Source organism: Notamacropus eugenii, chromosome X (assembly GCF_028372415.1).
Source record: "Notamacropus eugenii isolate mMacEug1 chromosome X, mMacEug1.pri_v2, whole genome shotgun sequence".
In the NCBI taxonomy this organism is placed as follows: domain Eukaryota; kingdom Metazoa; phylum Chordata; class Mammalia; order Diprotodontia; family Macropodidae; genus Notamacropus; species Notamacropus eugenii.
The window spans coordinates 79,606,471-79,631,715 of NC_092879.1; the positions used below are offsets into that span (position 1 = coordinate 79,606,471).

The 25,245-nt window shown below is 39.0% G+C and overlaps 1 protein-coding gene across 1 annotated transcript in view; it reads left to right on the forward strand.

Annotated features, from left to right (window-relative positions):
* The window catches only part of LOC140515231 (connector enhancer of kinase suppressor of ras 2-like), a 570,766-nt gene that overhangs the window by 427,274 nt on the left and 118,247 nt on the right, over positions 1–25,245 (forward strand). The window contains exon 13 of the mRNA XM_072625828.1: positions 19,516–19,547. Coding sequence (XP_072481929.1) covers positions 19,516–19,547 — 32 coding nt within the window. The remainder of the gene's footprint in view (positions 1–19,515; positions 19,548–25,245) is intronic.

A 25,245-nucleotide genomic window follows, 5' to 3' on the forward strand; every position in this document is an offset into this window, starting at 1 on the left:
TCTTAGACTCATAAAAAAGAATTAAAATGAGGCAGAGCTTTTTTTTATTATTTTTGTTCTTACAAAGTGAGAGAGGGAAATTTTGAAGAAGCACTATCTTCCAGCTCAACAGTCTGTTTTTGCTCCTTTGGTTTGGTCACATTAGAACTGTGGGTTTCTTTTCTGACATCTTACAGTTCTCTGGTTGGAGAGCAGAGATACTACTGGATGTCAGCAATAGTAATTATCTTGTTTAAACCACAGCATCTCTGATATCATTGGGCTTAAGAAAACTAAGGTCAGAGACATTTCAGAAATTTCAGGAGGACTTGGAAGTAGATGCCCATGACATAAGTTTGGCCCCTGTAACCATCAGGGATGCTTCACTTATAATTAAAGGTGTCCCTTGACCTTTTTTCCAGCCAAGAGTCATTAAAACAAAAATCTCAAGGGTGAGAAATGCAGGCTATGATGATTCCATTTTCTGATAATGTACACTAAAGAAATGTTAAATGTTAAAGATGTTACCTACCTTTTAATAGAATATTGGGGAAACCCTGATATAGGTAAGTCCTTCACATGTTTTTTTTCTCAGTCTTCCCTCTCTAGTTATTGCTACAGCCTAAACATTGATAAAAATATTTATTCTCCATTTTAAAATGTTACACGTCTCCAAAGAGCATTTTTCAAGGTCCATTTTCCTCTGTCCATGAGCCTGACACTACATTGTAGCAAATAAGTGTCTTGGAAAAGATTAAATTAAGTTGTATAGAAAGTGTCTAAACCTGCATCTACCCTATATTTGAGCTAAATTTTGAAAGAAACTAGGAATTCTAAGAGGTGGAAATGAGGATAGGGGACATTCCAGGCTTCAGAGAGCCTATTTGAAAAGGTATGGAGATGAAGACTGAATGATGAGTGTGAGGAACAGTGAGGCTACATTGGCTGGACTAAAGAGTAGATGGAGGGGACTAATGTTGAACAAGGCTGGGAAGGCAGGCTGGAGCTAGGTTGTCAGGGCTTAAATGCCAGTAAGAGGGGTTTGACCTAGAGGTCAAAGGGAGCCCCTGGAATTTACAATACAGTCAGACCTATGCTTTAGCAATATCAATCTGGAAAGACAGAAATTTGAGATCATGAGACTCACTGCCCACGTGCCCAAAATTATACCAGGTGCTGTAATAGAATACAAAGATGAATAACCCAATGCATGTACAACTTAGAATACGAGTCAGTAAAAGCCTTTTTTCAGTCCACAGTTACAAACCAAGACACAAGGAAATATTAATTGGCACATAAAGAATAATGTTTCTATAGGGCAAGTAGGCTCCTGAGTAAGATCCATTTCCCCACACATACTTGAAGTATACAGAAAATGTGTTAATCATACTGGGTTCACAACCAATCAGCCACCGACCTTGGAGGCAATTTGTTCTATGTCAGGAGAGAGGACAGAGACCTTAATCTACTAGTCTGTCAATGGCCTCGGGTGTCTAAGACAGGTTGGATTCTGTCTTTTGTTTAACTTTTTGCACAATAATTGGGGGGGAATGTATCATAGGGGTTAGCTACAGCTGCCTATTCACACTGAAATGGAGACATAAAATTGACTTGCTCATGTCAAGAAAGGAAAAAATATAGTACCTCCTTCTCTTTGCCACCACAGCATGGTCATTGCACTCAAAATGCTTATAACTGATTTGGGAAATGAAAATAATATAATAAGTCATGCAGTGGAATGGGAAAAGCACCGAATTTGGCATCAGAAGACCTGGGCTCAAGTACAATTCTACTTTTTATATCTTATGAAATGATGGTTTGTCAATAGGATGTTAAAGATGCAATGGTGGGATTATGGCACTTGGTAATCTGAAAGTAATTGGCCCCTCGGTGTCCAGTTGGGTTCCCACAGTACAGTGGGAAGATTTTGAACATCGTAAGTATAAACATGTGCCCTTGCCTCATCCAAACTCATTAAGGGCAGGAAGCATATATTCTATTTGTCTGTCCCGAGGCACTAAGCAGAGTGCTAGACACAAAGCAGCCCTTTCATAAATGTATTTTTATTTAAAGCTGTGGAGCTGAAAGGGAGCTTAAAGATAAGCTAGTTTTACAAATGAAGAAGCTGTGGTGGTAAATGAATTAGTGACTATGTGTGCAGACAGAGTATTGAAGGAAAGGCCTGATGCAGGCTTGTGGGTTTAAGTCTGACACTGGAATGAGATGAAACACTCAGAGATCTGACCATTTCACGAAAGATATCCTTAGCCATAGCAGGTGAAGGATATTTCCCAAGGATACCTCACTGCTTTAGCTGAGGACAGTTCCTCTGCTTCTATCCATGTTGCCCATGGTGGTTCTCTGGTCAAGCATTGGGGAGGAGCTGGAGCTCTCTGTAGCTTTTTATACTTAGGGAACTGGAAAGCAACATCGATGGCCAGAGCCTTTAGTGCCAATTAAGCCTGCATGATTATTTCAGTACCTTTTAAGGAAAAGAACTAGCCCAGGCCACCACACAGGCCCAAAATCTCACCTGACTCACCTGTCTGTTTCACCAGACAAATCTAAGTCTCTGGAATGTAAAACCACCATGGCTAACATTATCACATCTTTTTAATAAAGAAATCTCTTGGAAAACACAATTGTACTAGAACTGGCTTCTTGCCAGAGGGAACCACTTATCTTGTCAGATGCCATCTTGTCCGTCCTTTCGTTCTCAAGTGACTTAGTGAAGATAACAATAAATTGCTTTTAGAAAAGTGAGGGGTGAACTGTTCCAGAGAACAATGGGGCATCTGTCTAGAGTCCCAAAGAGCTAATTTGTACTTTTCAAGGTGGGGGTAAGGAGGAAGTCACAGGAGGGCTACCTACCTCAGAAGGTCTGCTAGTGGCTTAGTATCCTGGATCTATCTGTTTCTGTGGATTCGTCCAACCCTCACTGTCGATGGTCTTATAGGTTTGTTCAAAAAAGAGCAGTTGAGGCTCTCAGGCTTATCAAAATTCCCTCTTGCCTGTACTCCTGGTCATGTAGCAACTCTCACACGGCTCTTTTCTTATGCCTTCTCTATTCATGGTGCATATCTAATTATAATTATACTAGGACCAGGTCTAGAAATGACTGCACTTCGTTGGTTAGCATGTGGTGTGTGAAGCAGTTAACTCGATGGAATGTATGTTTCATTTTTCAATGTCTCAAGTTAATAACTTCCAAATGAAGAGGCAGATGAGAACCAAATCATCTGGCATCTTAATTTGAATAAATTATATGGCAAATGACAGTGTGAATGGAGTGCTCTAGTGAGCCTGACTCCAAAAGGACTTTTACTAAGTCACTATGATTACTTTCAGCACAGACCTAAGGACAGGACCTACTTTGACCAGTGCTATTTCTTCCTTGTGACACTTGTTTGGAAAAGTCACTGAGCCATCCTGGGGTTGGACAAAATGATCTTGGAGGGCCCTTCAAGCTCTAGATCTAGGAATCAGTGATCACCTTTCCATATTTTTTTTTGTTCTTTCCCTGGATCTTATACTCTAATAATAATGGAATGATAATTGTATAAATCTTGTTCATCCCCAAATCTAACCAAGGCATCTTAATTCCTCCTTAGGACATCATTGTAAAGTGGTTTCCCAAAGAAAGCAGTCAGCCTTAACAAACCTGAGACTTCAGGGTTCCAGGAATTCCATAGTTAATATTTGAGGGTGGTCATCAGAATTCTAAATAGGTGTGTTCCCTGGCACACACTTGTGTATGTATACTTAGTGAGTTTAGACAGCTTATGGAAAGCGTTCAAGTAGTAAAAAATCACTTCTTGACAAGGAACAGTCAAAAAATATGCCTGGATTTGTTATTCCTAATATTTTTAAGGGAAATTGAGCTTAGGAAAGGATTACTTAATTAGTTCTATGTTTGCTCATTTAAGAATGCTCATAATTGGAAGAGTATTATGAGTGAACCACCTTGTATATCCTTAATATTATCCCTCCTGCCATGGTACACTCCTCCCACCCCTACCGTGCTTAAGAATTTATACTTGTATGGTGTCATTTTTATCCAAGGAATCCCTGCTTTCAGGACCACATAGGATCATTTGATACCATAAAGATCTTCACCATGTGGAAGCTAGAAAGCAATCTTATTATGGGACTTTTAATGATCAGTCAGTCTTATACATGGGACATCACCCCAAAGAGTGACATTAGTCACTGAATAAGTCATTAGACTACCACCAGAAGTAAAGAGATTATCCCTGTGTTTGTAGCCTAGAGTGGAAATAGAAGATCTTCTGACAGATGTCCAGTTAAAAATATTGGAAAAGTTAGGAAACAAAGTGACAGACTGAGAATGCCAAGCATGATTTTGTTATTTACTGACACCTGTGAATTCGTACATCTGTTTCAGTAAGCATTCAAAAGCCCCAATGCAGGACTGCTAAGTCATCGCTAGTGCCCTAAGCAAACTATTAGGAATGGGATTCCCTCTTCCTTTGTTTTTATTAGCTTCCCATTTAAGCAAAAGAAAGCTTTTCTACTATTTTGAAACTCATTCAAAAGCACCAATAAGTTATGAGACATTGGGCATGCCAATATTTCAATAATAGCTAGGTTGTCAGGGCTGTGGAGTATATCTACCTTAGCAGAAATCACAGTACCACTTCTGAGATATTTTTTGCATATTATTTGTCCATTAAAAGATCTGATCAACTTCATTTCTCAAAAATATGTTTCACCAAAGCAGTTTCAGATTATCAATGAGAACTAACTCTTTAAAGGAGTTGAAGTGAAACCTATACTACATCTACCTTCTTAAAGTTATTCCATTAAGGGCCTTGAGTTATGGAACTATTCTCATGAAGTGTACCTGAGACAATTATTCCTTTTGCCCTGAGGAAAAATGCCCCTAACAGTACCACCAATGAGTACTGTGTAAAGACTGTGTCAAGTTATAGGTTCAATGTCCAAGATGGAAGGAGTTCAAGTGGAAGGAGCACTGGATAGGAAATCGTGAGACCTGGGATCTAGTTGCAATTTTGCCTCTAACTGGCTATGTAACTTTGAGCAAGTCACTAAACTCCTGTGGTCCTCAGCTTCCTCCTTTGTGAAATGAGGAAAGCCAGCTATATGATTCCCTAAGGTCCCTACTAGTTCTGAAATTTCATGATTGTCTGAGCAAGTTACACATTTCAAGCTTTTCAAAAAGTACGCATCCTTTTCATCTGAACCTTCTACCTTGTTAGTGCTACTGTACACAAGCTTTGACGGAAGTCACCTGAAGTACAATCAACCACCTTCTATCCTTAAAGGAAAACCTAGACAGCAATCCATAAAGAAAAACACAGATTGTTACATGGCAATTATAACACTTGAATTGCTGGTTAAAATGTATGGCAACATTGTCAGTGCTGGGTATTTAGGATGTCAGTCAATCATACCTAAATCATAAGGCAAAGGAAATGAATTATGAGGTAGCAGTATCAGTCAACCAGTGCCATAATCCTGAACTTGTTTACTTAAAGCTGACATGTCAGAAGAAATCAACTCATGATCATTTAGCACTCGTAGAAACAATGTTCTCCCTGTTTTCTTTTCTTGCTTTAGATGAATGCCCCTCTCATTCTGTCTGCCCAACCAAGGTAAAGAAATTTCATGGTTTGACTGTTGCTAGTCATTTGAAGGTTTTCCTTGAAAGCTTTGAATATCTCTTTTGCTGTGTATATTTTCTTTCTTTTCCCAATAAAACAAAGGTAAATTATCCTTCACATCCTGCAGACCCAGTCCTTTACTTTTTTTTTGGATAAATGTAAAAGTGCTATTCCAAAACACTCTTTAAGTTAAGCTATACTTTTTTTCCCTGGTACTATAAAACCTCCTTAAAATGAGAATGACAAGCAGCTTAGGACCAGCTTCATCCTGCCACAGGAATGTAAGAGCACGTTGGGTTGTGTGTTAAGCTCTGATAGGTCTTAAATCCCTATTGGTCTTTCAGAAAGCTGGAGGCTTGTTCTCCTCATCCCCGAAAAAAGTACTACAAATACGGCAACAGAAGTAATTCAGGAAAATGATTCTTTGTGTCCTCACAGAATTTCAGAATTGGAGAGGAGCCCAGTAGCCATCTAGCCCAAACCAGACCTGAACAACAATCCCTATTTCAATATTTCCAATAAGTGGCCGTCTGGCCTTTGCTTAAAGATTTCCAGGGAAAGAGACTGAACTTGAGTTAGTCATTTATGAGTAGCTCCAATTGTTAGAATATTTTCCCTTACATCAAGCCTAAATTTGTTTCACTATATTCTTTACCCATTGCTCTTAATTCTGCTTCTGGGGCCAAGGAAAATAAATCTGATATCTCTTCTGCATGATAGGTTTTCAAATGTTTGATGACAACTCTCCTGTCCTTTCCCTTCCAGGCTAAATATCAATGATTCCTTCAACAGATTCATGTATGGCATGAAAATGAGGCCCTTTCACATTCTGGTTGCCTTCTGGATGCTTTCTAGTTCATCTGTCCTTCTGAATACAGTTCTGCCCCAGATTTATACTGACTAGGACAGAGAAGAGTGGGGTTCTTGCTTCCTGAACCCTAGACATGATGCTTCTCTTAAGATCACACTAGCTTTCTCAGCCGGTGTCATACTGTGTACTCATAGTGAGCTCACGATCCTCTAAAACAAACCCAAATATTTTGGGGCATACTGATGTCTCGCCATGCCTCCTCTATCTTGTATTTGTAAAGTACAACTTTACATTTCTCTTTTAAATTGAACCTCATTAGATGCATGAGACGCTGGGCCCCTGGGTGTGATAGCATGGGAGTGAAAAACACCGAAATGGAAGATGAGGAGGACCAAAGGTATATTCTGCACACTCAGCTTTGCCTAGGGCTGGCCTACGTAGTGATGAAAGCATAAAAGGGACAGGCATCCTTTTCCCCTCAGATTCTTTTAAGGGAAGATCAAGGAAGCTACAAAACAGCTCGGGCTAGAGGAACAATTGGTAGAAGCAGCAACTGGAAGACAATGTGCACGTCATAAATTGTGCTTTAGAAGGGATGCACCATTAGAGTGCCATCATGCATCAGGCCTTTCCCGATTTCTACACGGTGCTCATAAGTGAAGGCCACAGTAACATTCCTACACTTTTGTGCATATTCAGTTCTTTCTTCTCTTGTCACAGCTAAATATTTAACATCCTTCTGCGCAGCCTGGAGACACGAAAAATATTAGGCTTAAAATGATCCTGGAATGTCATCATTCAGCCTGGTCATCCAAGCTACAGACAGAACATACAAGTGGGTGTCATCAGTAAATGAAGAGCATTTATAGCATATTTTATCAAGGAGCACTCTGCAAAAGGGCCCAATTAGTAATATCACTTCCATGACATATTGCTAGAATTTTAATCACATGATATAACACATCATCCCTCTGAATGAAGGGGCACCCAAATTGCAGTGTACTCATCTAAGGGAAAAGTTGAAAATTGCCCGCTTTCAATTTAACAGGCTTTGGCCTGTATTTTGATACAGCAAATGGTGTAATGTAATCAATTGTTCTTATTAGTGCCTGAATAGGGAAAAAGATTCAGGAACTTTGCATAACACTCTGATGGTGAAAATACCTGTTTTTAATGAAAATCTGGTGCCCTCGAGTCATATTTCATAATGGAACCTATTATAGCTGGCTGGGTTGGAATTGGGCTCCTGATGTCAGGGTGTAGGCGTTGTTAAAGTAAAAATGAAATGGTAAAATTAGATACACTATTCAAACAAATCTTTTATGAATGGCCTGTTTCCTCTGAAGTTCATCCTGGAGTCAGGGTGAAGTGATCTTAAACAAATTCTACCTCCATTATTTCCTTGCTGACATTTGCACTATTTTGTCAGCCTGGTCAGAAGCTGAACTATCTTGTTAAGCAAAAGCGTTATAATAGCAGGTTTCTTGAAGAATAGACCAAGAGAGCTTTATAAAACTTTCAAAATTGTGTTAAAAGTTGTGTATGGCTCTGAGACACCACTGAACTATAATCTCTATCAAATTATACATTGCTGGCAGTCATATAGGAAGGACCAGTGTAGGGGAGAGACAAATAGAAGGGCAGCTTTTCTCAGAGCATGGGGATGCTCAAGAGAAACTCTTGATCACTTGCTTGAGACAGATGAAAAAAGAGTTACATTCCAGTAGTCACGATGAAATGGGGCTACCCATTAAGTCCCACAACAGTGACCTTCTAGGGACTTTGTATATGGATATGGCAAACAATCAGGCTTACATTCCGAATTGCCAAACACCGAGTTATACAGAATGCTTTTTTTCCCCCAAAGAAATGCAATTTAATTACTTCCAAGCATATAAGGTATTGCCAGGTAGGTCTTCTGGGACCTATTCTACTCAATAAATGAGAAAGACTTGTAATAATCACCTTAATTTCCAGGTGTGGTTTAATGGGAAGAATTCTGTACTAGGAATCAGCTGACCTGGCTTCTAGTCCCAGAGTCTGCCAGACTCACTGTGTGATCTTGAGCAAGTGATTTCATCTCAAAAAACTACCTTGGTTTTTTCATCTGTAAAATCAGGGGGCAGGACCAAACAATCTTCAAGGTTCCTTCCATTCCTAAGACATCATGGCTCAGTAGTACATAAAGGAGTCCTTTCACATCTGAAAATTTTGTTCTCAAGCAGGTTAGGTTATTTCCCTTCCAGTTTTCTTTTCACTCCTCATTTGCTTGGCATAGAAGTTTTTCATACATTGCATAGGTAAACCTCAGGCCAGCCCATGTGTGAAGTATTTCAAATTCCAAATTATTGAAGTCTGAACTAATGAAATCCCGTAGTATCACATATTGCTGAAAGTCTTTTAGCAATACAAAGATGTTCATTTTAGTTGTGTTTGTTGTAGTAAGATTCAATCTACATGCTACTTCTGGAAGAAATCCAACCTGGATTTTACATTTTGATTTTTTTTGTCATTCTAATGCACTCCAACTTCATGACACAGTAACTGTTCATCATGTTATGTGAAAAATATACTCTTTGTGGTCCTTGTACTTGAATTTGTGTTAATCACTTTCAACTAAATTGCAATTCCTGCTGATTTTAGTGTTGCGTAGGATTAAAACCATTATTCAAAATACACTGGACTTTGAACACAGTCTGCATACAGGCATAATCAAAGCTACATTTCTTTTAGTTTGGTTTTTGAAATATCCAGTGTGCTAAGTTGTCAGAATTTTCCAAAGATGCCAGCTTTAGCCATGGCATGTTTCCCCTAGTATATTCCAGATAAGAGATAGCATGGCATGATGAATAGGGAGCTGACCTAAGATCTGGGAAGACCTGGCTTCAAGTCATATTTCCAGGACTGTACTGGCTGTGTGTCCCTGGGCAAGTCACTTAGCCTCTCCATGCTATAATGACCACTCCCTATTAGAATTTGTGCTAGAGAATGAAAGGAAATCCAAGAAAAGTGGAGCATTCATCCTAAATTTGGGGAGAGCAGATATAGATAGATAGATAAATTTATAGACAGACCTATACCTTTGTGTGTGCTCAATGCTGTCAGTACAATGTCATTGACAAACAGAAACATCTGGAGGACCTCACTGTCCAAAACCTGGACTCTGTGATGGATCTCCTCCATCCCAAGGGCAAATGTTATTGGCAAGCAGACTATTTTATGCCCCAATTGATGTTATCAGAGGGTCTTTGAACAGGGATATTTTTGTTGGTCCATCTTTCAGGATGTTTTCTGGACCTCTACCATGCCCCAAGGTAGGTACCTTTCCCTCCATTCCCCTTTTCTGCTTCCTTTTATATGTTATCTTCCCCAATTAGAATGTAAGCACCTTGAGGGAAGGAACTATCTTTCTTTCTACTTGTATTTGTATTCCCAGCACTTAGCACAGGGTCTAGCACATAGTATGTCCTTAATATGTGCTTGTTGATTGATTTATTAACACAGAGTCAGAGATTATTCTTCCAAAAATAGTTAATGAAAGGTCCTAAGCAATTTTTTCATGACTACTACTTTCTTTTAGGTAATACTTAGGAAATGTGCCTGTTTAAAATAATGTTAGTATCCAAGTATAGTGGTTTCACTATTCTTGATGAAGAAAATAGTTTGCGATGATTTTTATAGATTTTTTCCATTTTTTATCCATTTGTAATCCCTCCATTTTCATTATTGAAAGTCTTTGCTTAGTTGGGTACCTTGACAAGCTTTCTTTAAACTGATTTTACCCTCCACTATTTCTGTCTCCTTTATGAGATGATACTGCTCATAATCAACCACCATCCTACATACAACTTTACAGATGAGTTTCCAGTCTAATCTAGTTTTGCCTTTGGCAACTCTCCCTTTGCTTAGCAAAAAAGTCAGATATATGTTTATTAAGGTACTTTCTGTACCTGGTCTTCTGGTAGTCCTTTGTGGCAACTAATTTGGATTGGTTAAACTTCTGTATGGAATTGTTACATTCAGTGTCAAGGTCATTCCTTTTGAGCATTTCCCAGTTTTGATTGTCAGGTACTTGCTTAAGTAGTTCTGTGTTAAGCTTTTTCAGTTATATACTATGTCCTTTTCTCATAATTCCTTTTTAAAACTAATTCTGATCTTAGCTCTATCAAGTCACTTATCTAACTATATACCAACAATTGACACAAAGATAACTCCCAAGATAACAAAGTCTTTCCTGACTGTTAATATACAATCTATTTTTACTCTTTAACATATTATTTGATGCTCAACATGCCTTCTTTTTTTTCAAAGAGAGAGTTTGTGATACAGAGGTGTGAGGCTTTTTTAATGATCTTCAAGTCTTTGGCTTCTTTCATTCCTTCTTCTCAAATTATGTTTTCCTTTACGTTTCTTCTTAGTCTCAACTTTTGTTACCTTTGCATTGAAGTCACCAAGTATCAGAGTGTAGGTTGATTTCATTTGGAAGGCCTTCTCAAGCACTTCCTCCTCAGCAAATGATGTTGGCACATATACTACAATTATTTTCATGATGGTCTTTATATAAATAATTATTCTTAACATTGCAGTTTGTGAAAACCAAATATCCTATCAACAAATAATGCTTCTTGTTATCTTTGAGCATAAGTTAAAACCCACTCTGCCAACTTCTTTTTTGCCTTTCCAAGGAATACCTCTGAGCCATCCTTCAATTTAGCTGTAACTTCCTTTTTCCTTTTGGTTTTGTATAGAGCAAGGATGTCAAGGTTAATATGATCCAGTTCCTTTAGTCCTATATGTCCTGTCATTGGTCACTGGACAAGGATCTCAAGTTTAGGGTACCAGTAGTCAAATTAAAGTCTATTGATGGTCTGAAAACTATGTGATTCTTAGCACGCTCTGCCCCCTTGCCCGTCATTCTGCCACCATCACTGCAAAAGACCACATTGGGACCAAGGACTGTTGTTTCATGGATTTCCATGGCTTAAAAAGTCCATCCTTTGCGGTCATCTTGATGGTGATATGACTCTCTGTGTAGCTGAGTTGGTCCTCAGAAAAACAGCCTCTCTCTGTTGCCATGGGTCATACTTAATACCTAGCCTCCGAGAACGCAGGATCACCTACATGCTGTAAAGAGGCACCAGAGCAGGACTTTGTTTCCAAATAACTGGGTCAGTGCCTGTCTTTCCCCAGTCCTATAAATGTTTACTATTTCAATTATTTCTCATCTTTCCCTTTCAAGCAAATATGATGAAAGATGGAAAGAGTCAAAACTAAAAGGGCCATAGGAAGGCAGGCAAATGAATATACACTCTTCGTGGAGTTGAGGACTAGCCCAACTGTTTGGAAAACAATTTAGTATTCTATATGAGAAAACTCAGATCCGGTGATCCCTTTGATATATGCTTATCCCTAAGGAGATCCAAAATAGAAAAAATGTCCCATGTATACCAAAGCATTTATAACAGTACTTTTTATGGTAGCAAAAAGACTGGAAACTGGAAATAAGTATTGTGTCCATCAATTGAGGAATGGATGAACAAACTGAGATATATGAATGTAATGTCATTGCACCTGAAGAAAGAGCAGATAGGAGGAATTCAGAGAAACATAGAAAGATTCATGTGAACTAATGAAGAGATAAGTGAACAATATACATAGTGACCAAAATAACATGAACAGAAATCACACTAAATGGCGCTCAAATGCTGATTAATTATGATCTCCATTTTCAGCCTGAGAGGTCTAATTATGACACACACCTCCCTACATTCAGATTTGATTACTATATTTCTAGGTTTTGCTTAATTTTTTTTAAACAAGGGAGGATTCATGGTACAGAGATAACAGGGAAAAGACTTCCAAAAAACCGAAAAGGTTGTTACTTTAAAATAAAGCGATATAAGTAGAATGCAAGTTCTTTGAGTGTGGGGACTTTTTTTTACATTCTTGTCTTTGTATCCTCAAAACCTCTTGCCTTGTACATAATAGGCATTTAATAAAATGCAATTGAATTAAACTGGGGATAAAAGGGACAGTGTCAGGAGTGTTTAAATTCAGAGTGTTCTGATGCCAGCAAAGGAACAAAACACAGGAAAAAGTGTGAGTTTAGTCATATTGGGAAAAAGAGGAGGATCCAAAAGGGCTAGGAGCCCTACCCAGAGGAAATGAGATGATAATACCAATGGAGAGAAGGCAGAGCTGCTCAGTTCTAGTTTTGCTTCTGTTTTTCTCTTTGGACTGGAAAAGTATGAAAAGAATTGTCTAATTGAGATTCGATGCTCAAGGAAAATAAGAGAGCCCCCAACTGCCCTTGAAGAGTTCAGGTAACCCAGTCCAGATGCACTATACTATAGGGTTCTGAAAGAACCAACAAATAAAACTGCTATGAACCAGTGTCCATGGCCTTCAAAAGAAATTCAAAGCAGGAGTATTAACCCACAAATGAAGAGGAGCAAATGTGGGGCTGATCTTCACAAAAGGGAAATAAATACAGTCTGCAATGTAAAAACCAATGTGCCTGAACTACTTTCACTGAAAACCTTTGAAATGCTTATGATAATCAGGGAATGTCTAAAAAAGGAAGTAGTGATAACCAAGAGCCAACATGATTTCAGCAAGAACAAGCTATACCAGGCTAACATAACAAGGTTACTAAACTGGCACATTGAGGGAATGTTGCAGACATGATTTACCTTGATTTTAGCCAAATAATTGATGTGGGAATAATTTGTGAGGGAAAAAAAAGATGTGGACTCAAAGATAGTTCAATTAAATGGATTTGGAACTGGTTGAATGACTGGACTCTGAATAGCCATGAATAGTCTCTTATCAACATGGAAGGCTTCTTCCAGTGGAACACTCCAGGGATCTGTGCTTGGCCCTGTGCTGTTTTAAATTTTGGTCAGTTAACTGAATAAAAGCATTGATAACATACCTATCATATTTGCCAATGACATAAATCTGGAAAGGATAGGAACCATCACTGGACAACCAAATCAGGATTCAAAAAGATCTTGACAGGCTGGAACACAGAGCCAAATCTAATAAGGTGAAATTCAATAGAAATAAATATTTTCATAGTGACAACAGGGAAGGTGAGAAAAAGACACTAAAAGCACAGGCAATGTAACCTAGAAAAACAGACACTCAATGGGCCACATTCAACCGTCAGTCTATAAAGCACCGTTAAACATTTCAGTTATTGTTTTTGTCCTTGACGTCTATTTTTAATTTTTTTTATAAAAACAATAGGGGCGAGTGAATTGAAAATGTATTCTTCTTCACGACTGTGATACAGCAAACTGATTTTATGAGAGATCTGGACCAAGGTTGTCCTTCTCTACAAGCAATAATAATCTTGACTACCCCTTTCTCCTGCACATAAACAATTAGAATAGTTGCCTTTTGTCTCTCTGCCTTTGCAGGGCTTGATTGTCTAAGAAAGAAACCTTAATTTAATGTGTCCTGTTATAAATATCACTTCTTGTTTAGTCATGTGAGGTGCCCTTAAAAACATATAAAAGTGATCAAAGAAAGGAAAACAATGTGGAAGACTTCAGAGCTCTGATCAATGCAGTAACGAATCATGAAATTAGAAAGCTGATGGTGAAAAATGCCTCCTGCCTCTTGGGAGACAGGTGGTGGACAATAAGTGCTGAATGAGACATTCATTTTCAGACATAATCAATATGTTGGATTGTTTCGCTTGACTGTATTTGTTAGAAGGCAAGGTTCTATTCAAGTCAGTGGGAAATGATAGTGATTTTAGAAGAAAAGAGCATCAATATAAAACATTAAAAATAATAAAAGAAAGTGGAGGTGAAAAGGGAGCCTGTTATGTGAACTCTAATGACATTTTAAAAGTCAGTAATCTTGTCCATTCAATGAACTTGAGAAAAATTGTTTGTAGCCTATTTATTCTGGCTTTCCCCAAAAAAATGTGTATCCTGACTGGCATCAATACTATCTTTGTGGATAAAAGTTATGAGTCTTTGGATTGCTCCTTGGCACGTATGCAAAATGTTACTTATCTGGAGACCAGCCTTATCAGCCCTCAGGCACTCTAAAAGTGCTGCATCTGAAAAAACGTTAAAGCAACTCTGACTAGATTCAATTCGATTAAATAAGCTTTTATTAAGTTCCTCCTATGTGCAAGGCATTGTGCTAGGCTCTGGGTTTACAAAAACCAGTAGCAAAAATAGTCTTTTCCTTGAAAGAGCATAGCAGAAAGCAGTCATAAAAAGAGCTGAAAATAATGAAAGACCAGAAGATTCCTCCTGATGTGCTATGAATGTGTAAGTTGGTTGACAAGAGAAAGTGTTCTTACTGGGTGGGAACATCTATAAGAGATGAGCCATCTCATAGGAAAACCAAAGAGCAGAGAAGAAAGCCCAGGAAACATCACCTAAGTGGAGACAAGTGGGGGGATGACAAGAGAAGGGGACAGCAATGGCAGCAAAGGAGCTAGAGAGCAGCATACACTGACAGCAGATAAAGATGCTTCCCAGAAGAGAGAGATAGGCTAACACAGCTCAGTGCTGGCTTCCTAGGAAGCAAAGTTGTTGTTGTTGTTGAGTCATTTCAGTTATGTTCAACTCTCCATGATCCCATTTGGAGTTTTCTTGGCAGAGGGGTTTTCTATTTCCTTCTCCAGTTCATTTTATAGATGAGGAAACTGAGGCAAACAGGGTGAAGTGACTTACCCAGGGTCACACAGCAAGTAAGTGTCTGAGGCCAGATTGGGACTCAGGAAAAGGAGTCTTCCTGCTTCCAAGCCCAATGCTCTATCTACCACACCATCTAGCTGCCCCTTGGGAGCAAAGAGCACCTTGTATTTCAGTAGCTCTCCAGTAGCCCTGCTCTCTGCATCTTGGGGTTGGAAGAAGGGTTTCACCACACTTCGAAGTTCCAGTTCTTAAAGGGTAAACTCTAAGTTCTTCAGAATTTTCTCATACTCAGAACTAATCATTCCAGAACCATGCCAGTTTATCAAGGCTTAACTGTATATCACATTTCAACAGAAAAGTCTGTATTATAGATTGACCTCTCATACCATGTCTAGCTGAAGCTCTCCTGCTAGATGCCTTTGTAATCAGCTTGTCTTATGTATGAATGATACTGGGTACCAAAAATGAATCAAACATTTGACAGAAGAGGGTTACAAAATGCAATGGAGACAAGAGGCTTCTTTTCATCAGTAATTTCCTTCAGTTGTTGGGCTTCCTTAAAATTCTGTCTATGGCTGTGGCAAGTGCTGGCATATACTTCTAGACTCTCAGAGTGTTAGAAGCAGAAGGAACCTTCCATTTGAGACAACAGACCTAGAGAGGCAAAGTCACTCACCTGGTGTGATCACATAGTAATAAGTTCTAGAGCTGGGCCCAGAGACCTGGACCCCATCCAGTGATCTTTACCTGAAGTCTTCCAGCAGTTGCTACTAGTACATTTTCTTTTCTTATCTTTGCAAGCTAAGAAAAATAACCTGATTTTGTGCTATTGTGACAAAGTGATTCACCCAAGAAGTCCCATATGCACATCTTCCTGTGATTTCTGCTAAAACATTACCATGCTGTTAACACTGTGCATTGTGCACATAGGTACCTGGGATTGAACCTAATGTTGAATGGTGACACAAAAGTGTCAAACATGCAGCCTACAGGCCCCATGTGAGCCACAACACTTCCAAGTAAGGCCTGAACCAGATTAAAATGTAACTGGGAAATATTTAACAAAATAAATAAATACAAACAACAGAGATAACATTAATTTGCGGTTTTCTAATTCAATATGTGGCCTACAGAGACCTATTTCTATTTGAGTTTGACACCACACTAGAATGTTCTAGAATGTATCTAAATGTACAAAGAAGCTCATTATTCCCACATAGTAACTGGCTCCTTCACTACTTTACTCATTTCTGTATGAGTAACTAATAATGGTTGGTTTTTCAAATCAATCCATTAAAAAAATGAGGCATACAAAATTTAAGATATCATTTGCTTGAGTGACTAATATGACCTTTGAAAATACACATATTGCACAAAAGCACTGATCAGGTTACTCATTTGCCAAGTTGTTTTGCCAAATGGAATGCCTCTGCAGTGGAATATTAAAAAAGACACAAAAGGATTAAAAATAAGGGCTTTAACAAGGAGCTGATCTCTCCCTCTCTTTCTCTCTCTCCCATCTTCCTTCTCTCCTTTTTCTCTCCTTCTCTCTCCCTCTCTCAGCTTTCCTTCCTCCAAGCCTACCAATGACTGAGGGAGGACACAAGAGGAAGGAAAAAAAGCAAAAGCAGAGACAATCTTGTCTCGGTACCCCACCCAGCTCTTCTCCCTTGGCTAATTCTGCTGCTGCAGACTCCTTATTTCTCCCCATAGGCAAATGGAATAGACACCAGACCTTCCACAGGGGACCAGATTCTCAAGTCATTTCACGTCAAGGAAAACCATTATGAAAGTACCAATTTCTTGACAACAATGAAGGCCCACCTGATTTGAATGTCGTATGCCTTCAGTACGTTTGAATATACTTTATCTGATCTCATAGTAGATGCCTACTGTGCTAAAAGTTCTTAGTAGCTACTGTGTCATCCTACATGTCTGAGACATACTCTTGAACCTGTAATTCATTCATATGAAAACCAAGTGTATTCACCTACAAAGACCTTGACAGAAAAGAGAGATTGTTTTCAGTGCTTGAATTTGAGGCATCCTGGACATCAGGCCTTCTCCTTCTTTCTACCCCTTCCTACCAAAATCCTCTCTATCATTCAAAGCCTGTCTCAAATCCCACCTCTTGCAAGAAGACTCCCCTGATTACTCTGGCCAAAAGTGACCACTCACTCCTCTGAACTCAAGATCACAGACTTAAACCTGGAAGTGATTAGAGGTCATCTAAACTAATCCTTTTATAAATGAGGAAACTGAGACCTGGAAAAGTTCAGTAACTTGCCTAAGATCCCACAGATAGCATGTAAGTGATTTGGGATTCAAATCCAGTTTCTCTGATGCCAAATGTGGCACTGTCACCACTGTACCATGCCTCATTTTGCATTTCTTCTCTCTCCCACTCATGGCACATACTGCCCAAGATGTTAATTATTTGCAAGCATAATTTATTTCCTCACTCAGATTATAAGATACTGGAAGAACTATGTCCAAGACAACTCTCCACTGGCTACAACCCAATTCGTAGCACCCAGCAGAATGGCTTGCAGTAGATAGTCATTAGATTTATCATATAAATTCATGAACTTGGCAGCAATAACTTGGTGGGTCATTGTAATGGAAAATTTCATATCAACCTAGTGCTGTCCTGGATTCCTCCTGAGCAGCCAATGTTCTTTGACATTGGGGGGAAGAAAAGTGAGGAGAAAGGGGATGGATTCCAGCTGGGTACACAAAACAAATGATTAGTCAATTAATATGTAGAAATCACCTGGAATAGCACTTATTTCCCCCCAGGTTTTCTTTTAGCCAGATGTAGAGCATGCAGTGTGGATTGTTCCAATGGTTCATTATTTCTAACACTTAAATATAGTCTGTGGAAAACCTCTTAGACTAAAACTAACATTTCCTATTCACTGTTTGTCAGGTTTTGTCTTTGAATCAACGTGTAATGAAAAATGTCTAAAGTAATCCAAAAGCAGCATGAGTTGGTATGCTAATAGTTCTGCCATTTGGAATTTGTTAAATTTATAGACTTAGGTTCCAACCAGAAAACATATCTCAAAAAATCTTAACTTTTCTGAAGTTTTTGAAGATGTCCATTGTCTGATGGGAAACTGAATATTGTGCTAAGTGAAACTTTCTAGCACGAAGGCATTTCCTAGTCCTTTTGCTTTGGACTTCACAAAGATGACAATTTTTTCAATAAGTCAAGTGGTACTAGCATGTAGATAGGGAGAAGACCCTTAGCTTTGAAAAATCCCAACTGAGTTATCCTCTGCCAAATAAGAGTCCTGAGAGTTTGCACAAATAAAGGAATAGAGCTCAGCTACCAAGTTGAAGTCAACTACATTTTACAGATATCCCAAAGGTTGAATGCCTGATGGTTTTGCAAACTGTGGCTTTCATTGTTGCATGCTTGAGTTCCTCATGGTATCTAAAAAATAAGTAAGAGAAGTTCTGGAAAGATCAACATTATTGCTGCTTAGCTTCACATGAACTTTTGTATCATGAACCTTTGAAACTTGACATTCACATCCTAAAAGAATAGATTGCCAAGCCCCTCCCCTTTTTTTTTAAAGCGAGTATTTTCTTCAAGAATTATTCATCCATGCATTTGCTTTAAATTGGTATTCCTTGTAAGATAGTTTGTAGGTAACAAATAGAAATGTCTGTTTGGTTGACCTTGGCCATGTGCAAGTGAAACTAAAACATTTGGATTACAAGTAAAATTTTTCTTCCATCATCTATGTGTTTCCACATGCCTGGATGCTTGGTTTCATGCAAACAAAATATTGAGTGATGGAGTGAATTTTTCCAGTTTTGTCTGAGTCTTTTGTTGTCATATAGACACAATCTTTGTCAGAGGAAGTGGTATTACCAAGTCCTGAGCCAATAGATGTGTTTTAAGGGTTCAAAATAAGTTTTTAACAACAAAAATGTATATTCTTAGGTTGTTTAAACTGTGTCAAAATTCATGCACACTTGTCAACAATCCACATGTGGTCTGAATCTGAAGATGGGTAATGTTGCAATAAAGCTAAAAACAATCCTTTGAGAAATTTCTGTTCCACACCCAATGAAAACCTCTCAGTAGTATTTAAATCAAACTTGATTGTTCTTACCTAACTGTATTTCAGTTCAATTATGTTCAGCTTTTTAATATTCTTTGAGAAGTACAGAAGTTCAGTTTGACTAGCACCCTCTTCTGAGACCTCATTTGTTCTTCGGTTGATAAAATGTGGTTTTGTGTTCATTCCCTCAGAGTAAAAGTCAAGGCTCTTTTTGAAGACCTCACTTTCCTGTCTGTCATTCAAGTCCTCTTATTGATCAGGAAGTGAAGGTTTCTCATCTCAGTCTCCCTAGTAGCTTGAAGACTAACTGTGAACTTCTCTTTCTTTTTTTTTTGCAGAGAGGCGGAGACATCCGTGGAGATTCCGACAGGTAATTGTCCATGTTCTTTTTCTGTAATTTCTCCAGTCTCCCTAATACCATCACATGAATGAATAGTTCACTTTCTCAGAGAAATTGAATTTGTTTGTTCAGAGGTGCCCTGTATGTTTTAGTTAAAAGAGTTTTCATATCACCAGTATAAGCCTAAAGATTTCATCTGGGCATTGCATTAGAGAATTTGAAAAGAGTCTCTACTTTTTATGTTTTCTTGAATTTTATCTTGGTCAAATGGAATAACTTGAAAAAAGATGAAAATAAATTCAAACTGCCTTTCTAATTGACTTCGTGTTGGATGAGAGGTAGGAAATTCATACAATGGAAATAATTTCTTGCAAACAGTGTTTGGAAATGATAGAACCATCTTCCAAAATGATATTCATCTTTTTTTAAAGTACTGCAACCAGGAAAAAGCAGTCAGCGCCCAAGAGCTAGCAAGGACCTACTATCATATAACTTCTTTCCAACTTAGCCAATAGTTTTCATTTGAGGACATACCTCGTCTATTTTATTCCAAACAACAAAGCTGCCTCTGCAGTCTTTCACAAAAATCACATGCCAGGGCATTTACCGAGACTTTGTCTTTGTGTCGGGCTGATTCAGTCCCAGGTTCTGCTGAGGTAAAAAGAAAACCCTTAGTATCAAGTGATTCCATGTCTGTAAATCAATGGCTGAAATACTGGCTGTGGTTAAGATCCTAGCTGGCAAAATAGATTCTCCTCAGGCTCTTGAAGAAGGGGTAGTTACCATCTTCTCAGAACACAAGAGGGCAAAGAGAAACCAATTTTGAGAGTGCAAGTTGCCATGGAATCTTCTCAGGTAAACTTGGTCTTAGGCAGAGCAAAGTTACTCCCGGTGAAACAAGTTTAAATGCTCAAACTACATTTCTTTGTTCTTTTATTAACTTAACAGCAGGGTTCCTTTCCTGCCCTTTTATTTTTATAGCATCTTAAACAACACGGTGTCTCTCCTCCTTATTTCTTTCTGCTACCCAATTTGTGTGTTTCTCATAATATGAATTTCAATGTATATTCCGAATTAACAAATGTCACTTACACAAAACGATTAGTGTATCCTGTGATGGGACAATGTAATGGAAACAATTTTCCATTACAATTATGGTAATGATCATTCTTTTCCTGGGGATAAAATGAACTTGTTATTTCAATTGGGCCAACACACAAACTCCTTGATAGCAAGTCTGAGGACATATTTCATATACTTTTAATGCAGCTTTGTTTCCATTTTCTGAAGAGGGGAATAGGGTACAATGGAGATCCTTCAATCTGGGGCTGACCCCCAGCCTTGGCAGTGTACAGATCTGATGTGCCTCCCTGGCCTGGCAGCCTTACCTGAGAGCTGCCAGAGACCAGGTTACCTGATGGCGACCAGCCCCTGAAATAGATTAATAAGTATAGCTGGGAGGTTCAAGTGCTCTCTTTCCAGCACTACTTGAGAACTGACCTCATGGCTTGATTTCAAACTACAATCCCAGAATTTTGTAGTAACTTGCAAAGGACTCTGGCTGCATTCCTGCTGGTGCTTAAGGATTGTGAGGGACTTGGAGAGTTAGTAGTAAAATGCATCGTTGTCCGCCCTCTCCTTCTGTACTCCTCTCCTGCTGTACTCTGGTTGGTCTCTTTCTACTTATAAAAATGTGTTTCTTTCTCTTCCCTAACACATAGTCTCCATTCCAGTGACATAGGTCTGCTTCTGCCCCTTTCTAGCTCACACCTTTGCTCTCACCAAATGCCTACTCCTCCTCCCTCCACTTATCCAAATGATGCCCACTTCGTGTTCTAGTAGAAGCTAGAATTCCCAAACTCTTTCCATTCCTGCTGGCTCCTCAACTCATCGCACTGAAGAGTCACTGTCTCATAGTTTACATCAGTATTTTGACAAATGATGTGATCTTATCGATGGAGGTAGTGAAGCCTGCCCATATCCTCCCCCTTGGTTGGTGCTATTCTTATCTGCGTCTTACCACAAGTCCTCCACAGATGCTCCAACCATTGTGCTGGGAGCCTTCCTCTACTTCTCTTGTCATTGGAGCACATGGGCTATCCACATTACAGTGTATTCACAGCCATCATGTGCCTCTGCACTGCCATTGAATGATTCTCAATATAATTTCTTCACAGATTGCTACTCCATGACTGGCAGATATAGGGTATTGCTAGAAGAATGTGGGCATTAGAAAGATGGGTCTTTGCTTCAGGGAGAAGTGTGGGGTCAGTCCAGCCCCCTCTTCTATTCAGAACCCACAGTTTAGCACCAATATTATCTGACTGTGGGTTGTACATTGGGTTTGTCTGTTCAAGTACAGCTTAAGCTCCCAGTGGCCAGCAACACTATCTTCTCCCTCTTGTGTTCCACACAGAGCTGAGCAAAGCATCTGATCTTAATGAATACTTGCCATTAGAATGATTTCTGCTCCATTGGCAGCACGCTGAGAAAGCATTCACTGATAGAGAAAGCAGAAATCTACATTAAAGATGGTCACATTGGGAGATGAACCAATATAGTATGACATCAATATGATGTAAACCTTCAGGGCAAGCCAGTGGTCCACACTGGTAGTCACATATAATAACAGAATAGATGGCTATGGTTCTCAAGCCTTCTACCCTAGATACATCCAATGGTGTTTTTCTTAAATTTTATGTTTTTAACAGCTTGTCCTATTGTAGCACAGACTCTGGGGCTCACGCTCCCAACCCCAACTTGTGCTGTCTGGCTGAGTCCTCAGAGTGAGTTTGGCAAAATCTGGAATAGCTCTCTAGTGACTTACTGAGGCTCTACATTAACATTTTTGAATGCCTTTCCCAGGGCTTTGTAGTAAAGAGTTTCAGGAAAAGTCTCTAATCTGTAATAAACATTCTTCCATACTTCCAAGTACATGGAGATACAAATTAACAAACAAATATCATTTTACAAAGTTCGAATAGGTTCCTGCCTGCCTTTGATGCTTACAAAGGGGCTTTTCCAACTCAAAACCAATAAAGAGAAAAAGAAAGGAGAAAAGACAACTGTACTTCCTTTCTCATAAGGAAAGACTGGTAGGGCCTTGGAGAACTCTGAGTATGTGGGACCTGGCCCCCAGGGATTAGGGATTTCTGGCTCACTGGAAGTCATCCCTTTGCCTTTCAGGTGAGAAGCCAAACTGTCCTGGGTAAAAATTCTCCTGAGTCACTTAGCCCATAAGACCATCCAATCCAAATTTCTAGGTGTTCCTTTTCTCCATAGGGCACATTAAAATTTCTCCCTAAGTGATATCCTTGGAGGTCCAGGCAAACTTCCTCTGGGTTCCTATGCTATACAGCACTTGAAATTTCCCCAATATATCCCTGCCACTGCAAGGGCAATCCAAATGGTGTTTGTTCATTTTTGAGACTGGGTCTCCCTATGCCATGCAGTGCAGGAGCCTAGTGGCCTCCTGCTCCTTGCGCTCACCATACTTGTACTACACAGTGAAGATTACCCTTACTGTAGATCAGAACTTCTAAGTTCAAGTGATCTCCCAACCTCAGCCTCTCTAGAAGCTGGGATTACAAGTGCCAGGAGGAGGGGGTAGGAGACAGAAGGTCTTCACTCTGTCCACTCTCACCATCACCACCACCACCTCCTCCATGAGCCATCCCTCTCAGAGACTTGGCTGGAACAACTTCCACCACTAAGCTGGTTTGCCAACTGAATGCTAGGTTCCAAACTGACTCACTATTATATCCAAAAAACCCAGGATGTGATGAAATATCTCCAACCAATCCTAATACACTTCCTATGTAGAATCATTTCATTTCATCCAATGGCTTTCACTCCTTCAAAATCGATGGAGAGCTTTTTGCACCTAGTTTAGTGCCTTTGGTTAATTGTGTGAGTCTACAGATATATGCTCAACTAATAAAGGCATGAAGAGTTGGAGCATCTTGTTAGTTATATTAAGTAGGGTAGGGAGATTAAGTCAACTCCCACCTTTGCACTGTTATCACATTCAGTATCAGATTTTATTACCATGGATTGATGCAAAAAATCCAACTACATTAAAAATAATTTCTTGATGCCTTGAGATGATACCTAATCATATTAAAGACCATTAATTTCTCACTGTGTTGCTATGATGAAAAAAAATATTTTTAAATACCAATGTTTGACCTGAAAGAGGATGCAAAGAACAAAAGAGGACTTTTCCTTCTGTTTGGAAAATTTGCAAGATTAAAAGATTGACATATATGTTAAAACTCTTAAGTCAACCTTGTAATTGAATTATGGACAGAAATAATGACTAAAGCCAAATGTTAGTATCAAGAGCATTTGCAAAAGTTTTGTTAGCTAGGATGCTAGGCTATTCCAGACCAGATTATTTCCTTACCCAAAGACAAACTTCCACAACCTTGAAAGAAAGAAAAAAAAAGACACTGTCAGGTCCCTTAATCTTTCTTTCCTCTCAAGAGCACAGACCTATTTGAGTAGAGTTGTTTATCAAGGACAAGGCACACAGCTGAAGAACACTACCTTTCAAAGTTAGCAAAGACGTTTCAAAATATCACCGTATGCTTTCGAACTGACCTTGACTGTTTTCAATGTTTAAAATGATACCTGAGTGACCTGTAGCAAGATATTAAATTGAAGGTGAATTTCTGTCTTTCCTGAAATGGCAAAAAAAAAAATGTTTTTTTCCTTAAAATGACAGCAATGGTAACAAAAACAGAATTGGAATTTCGATAGCAACTGGGGAAAGGAAGGTCCGTCTTGGAACCAACAGTACAACTGGAATCTAAGAATGGAATTGTACAGCTTTTCCTTTCCTAACCTTATATCTCACTAACTCAGTACTCTCATTTATTTCATTCAGTACTTGTTTAATTTTCATATATCTAAAAGGAAAAAAAAGTACACATTATCTTTCCCTACAAGGTAAACTAGGAGTTAACATTTTCTCAACAGTCTGATTAATAGAGAGCTAAAAACCTGATTCATGAGTTGCTATTGAATTAAGTCCCTCATCTATGAAGGGAGACATGATTGACATTTAGTGATGTACAATTTACTGTAACTTTCAAGGATTAAATTTTCAAGCTCAGTTCTGAAGAGGTTACATCTAGTCCAGGGGTGGGAACCTGTGACCTCAAGACCATGTGTGGCCTTTCTAGGTGCTTGGGTGCAGCTTTATGACTAAGTCCAAGTTTTACAGATAAAATCCTTTTATTAAGGAGATATGTTCTGTAAAATTTGGATTCAGTCAGAGGACCACATTTGAGGACTTAGAGGGCCACATGTGGCCTCAAGGCTGCAGATTCCCCACCCCTGACAATACCATTCATGGTTAGCCAGAACGGCTATGTTGCTTGCCTAAGGTATGGGGCAGGATCATGAATAAGAATCTATGCCCTCAAACTCCAAATCCGATCCTCTTTCAGCCTTATTGTGCTACTTCTTCAGCTTCCCCCTCCCAAGAAGAATTCCCAGTTGCTTGATGTTTGAAATTGATTGACAGTTTAAACCTATTGGTCAAACTGACTCATCGTTTATTTTCCCTGAAGCTCACGCTCATCAAGTACACTCCACTATAGATTAACTTCTGAAAGGGCTTATGGTTCCCAGCCTCTCAGGCAATACCAGAACAAAACTTGGTAAGGGACGCAACACCTAAAAAGAGTGGAAACAGAACATAGTCATGCTTTAAGCACAAACT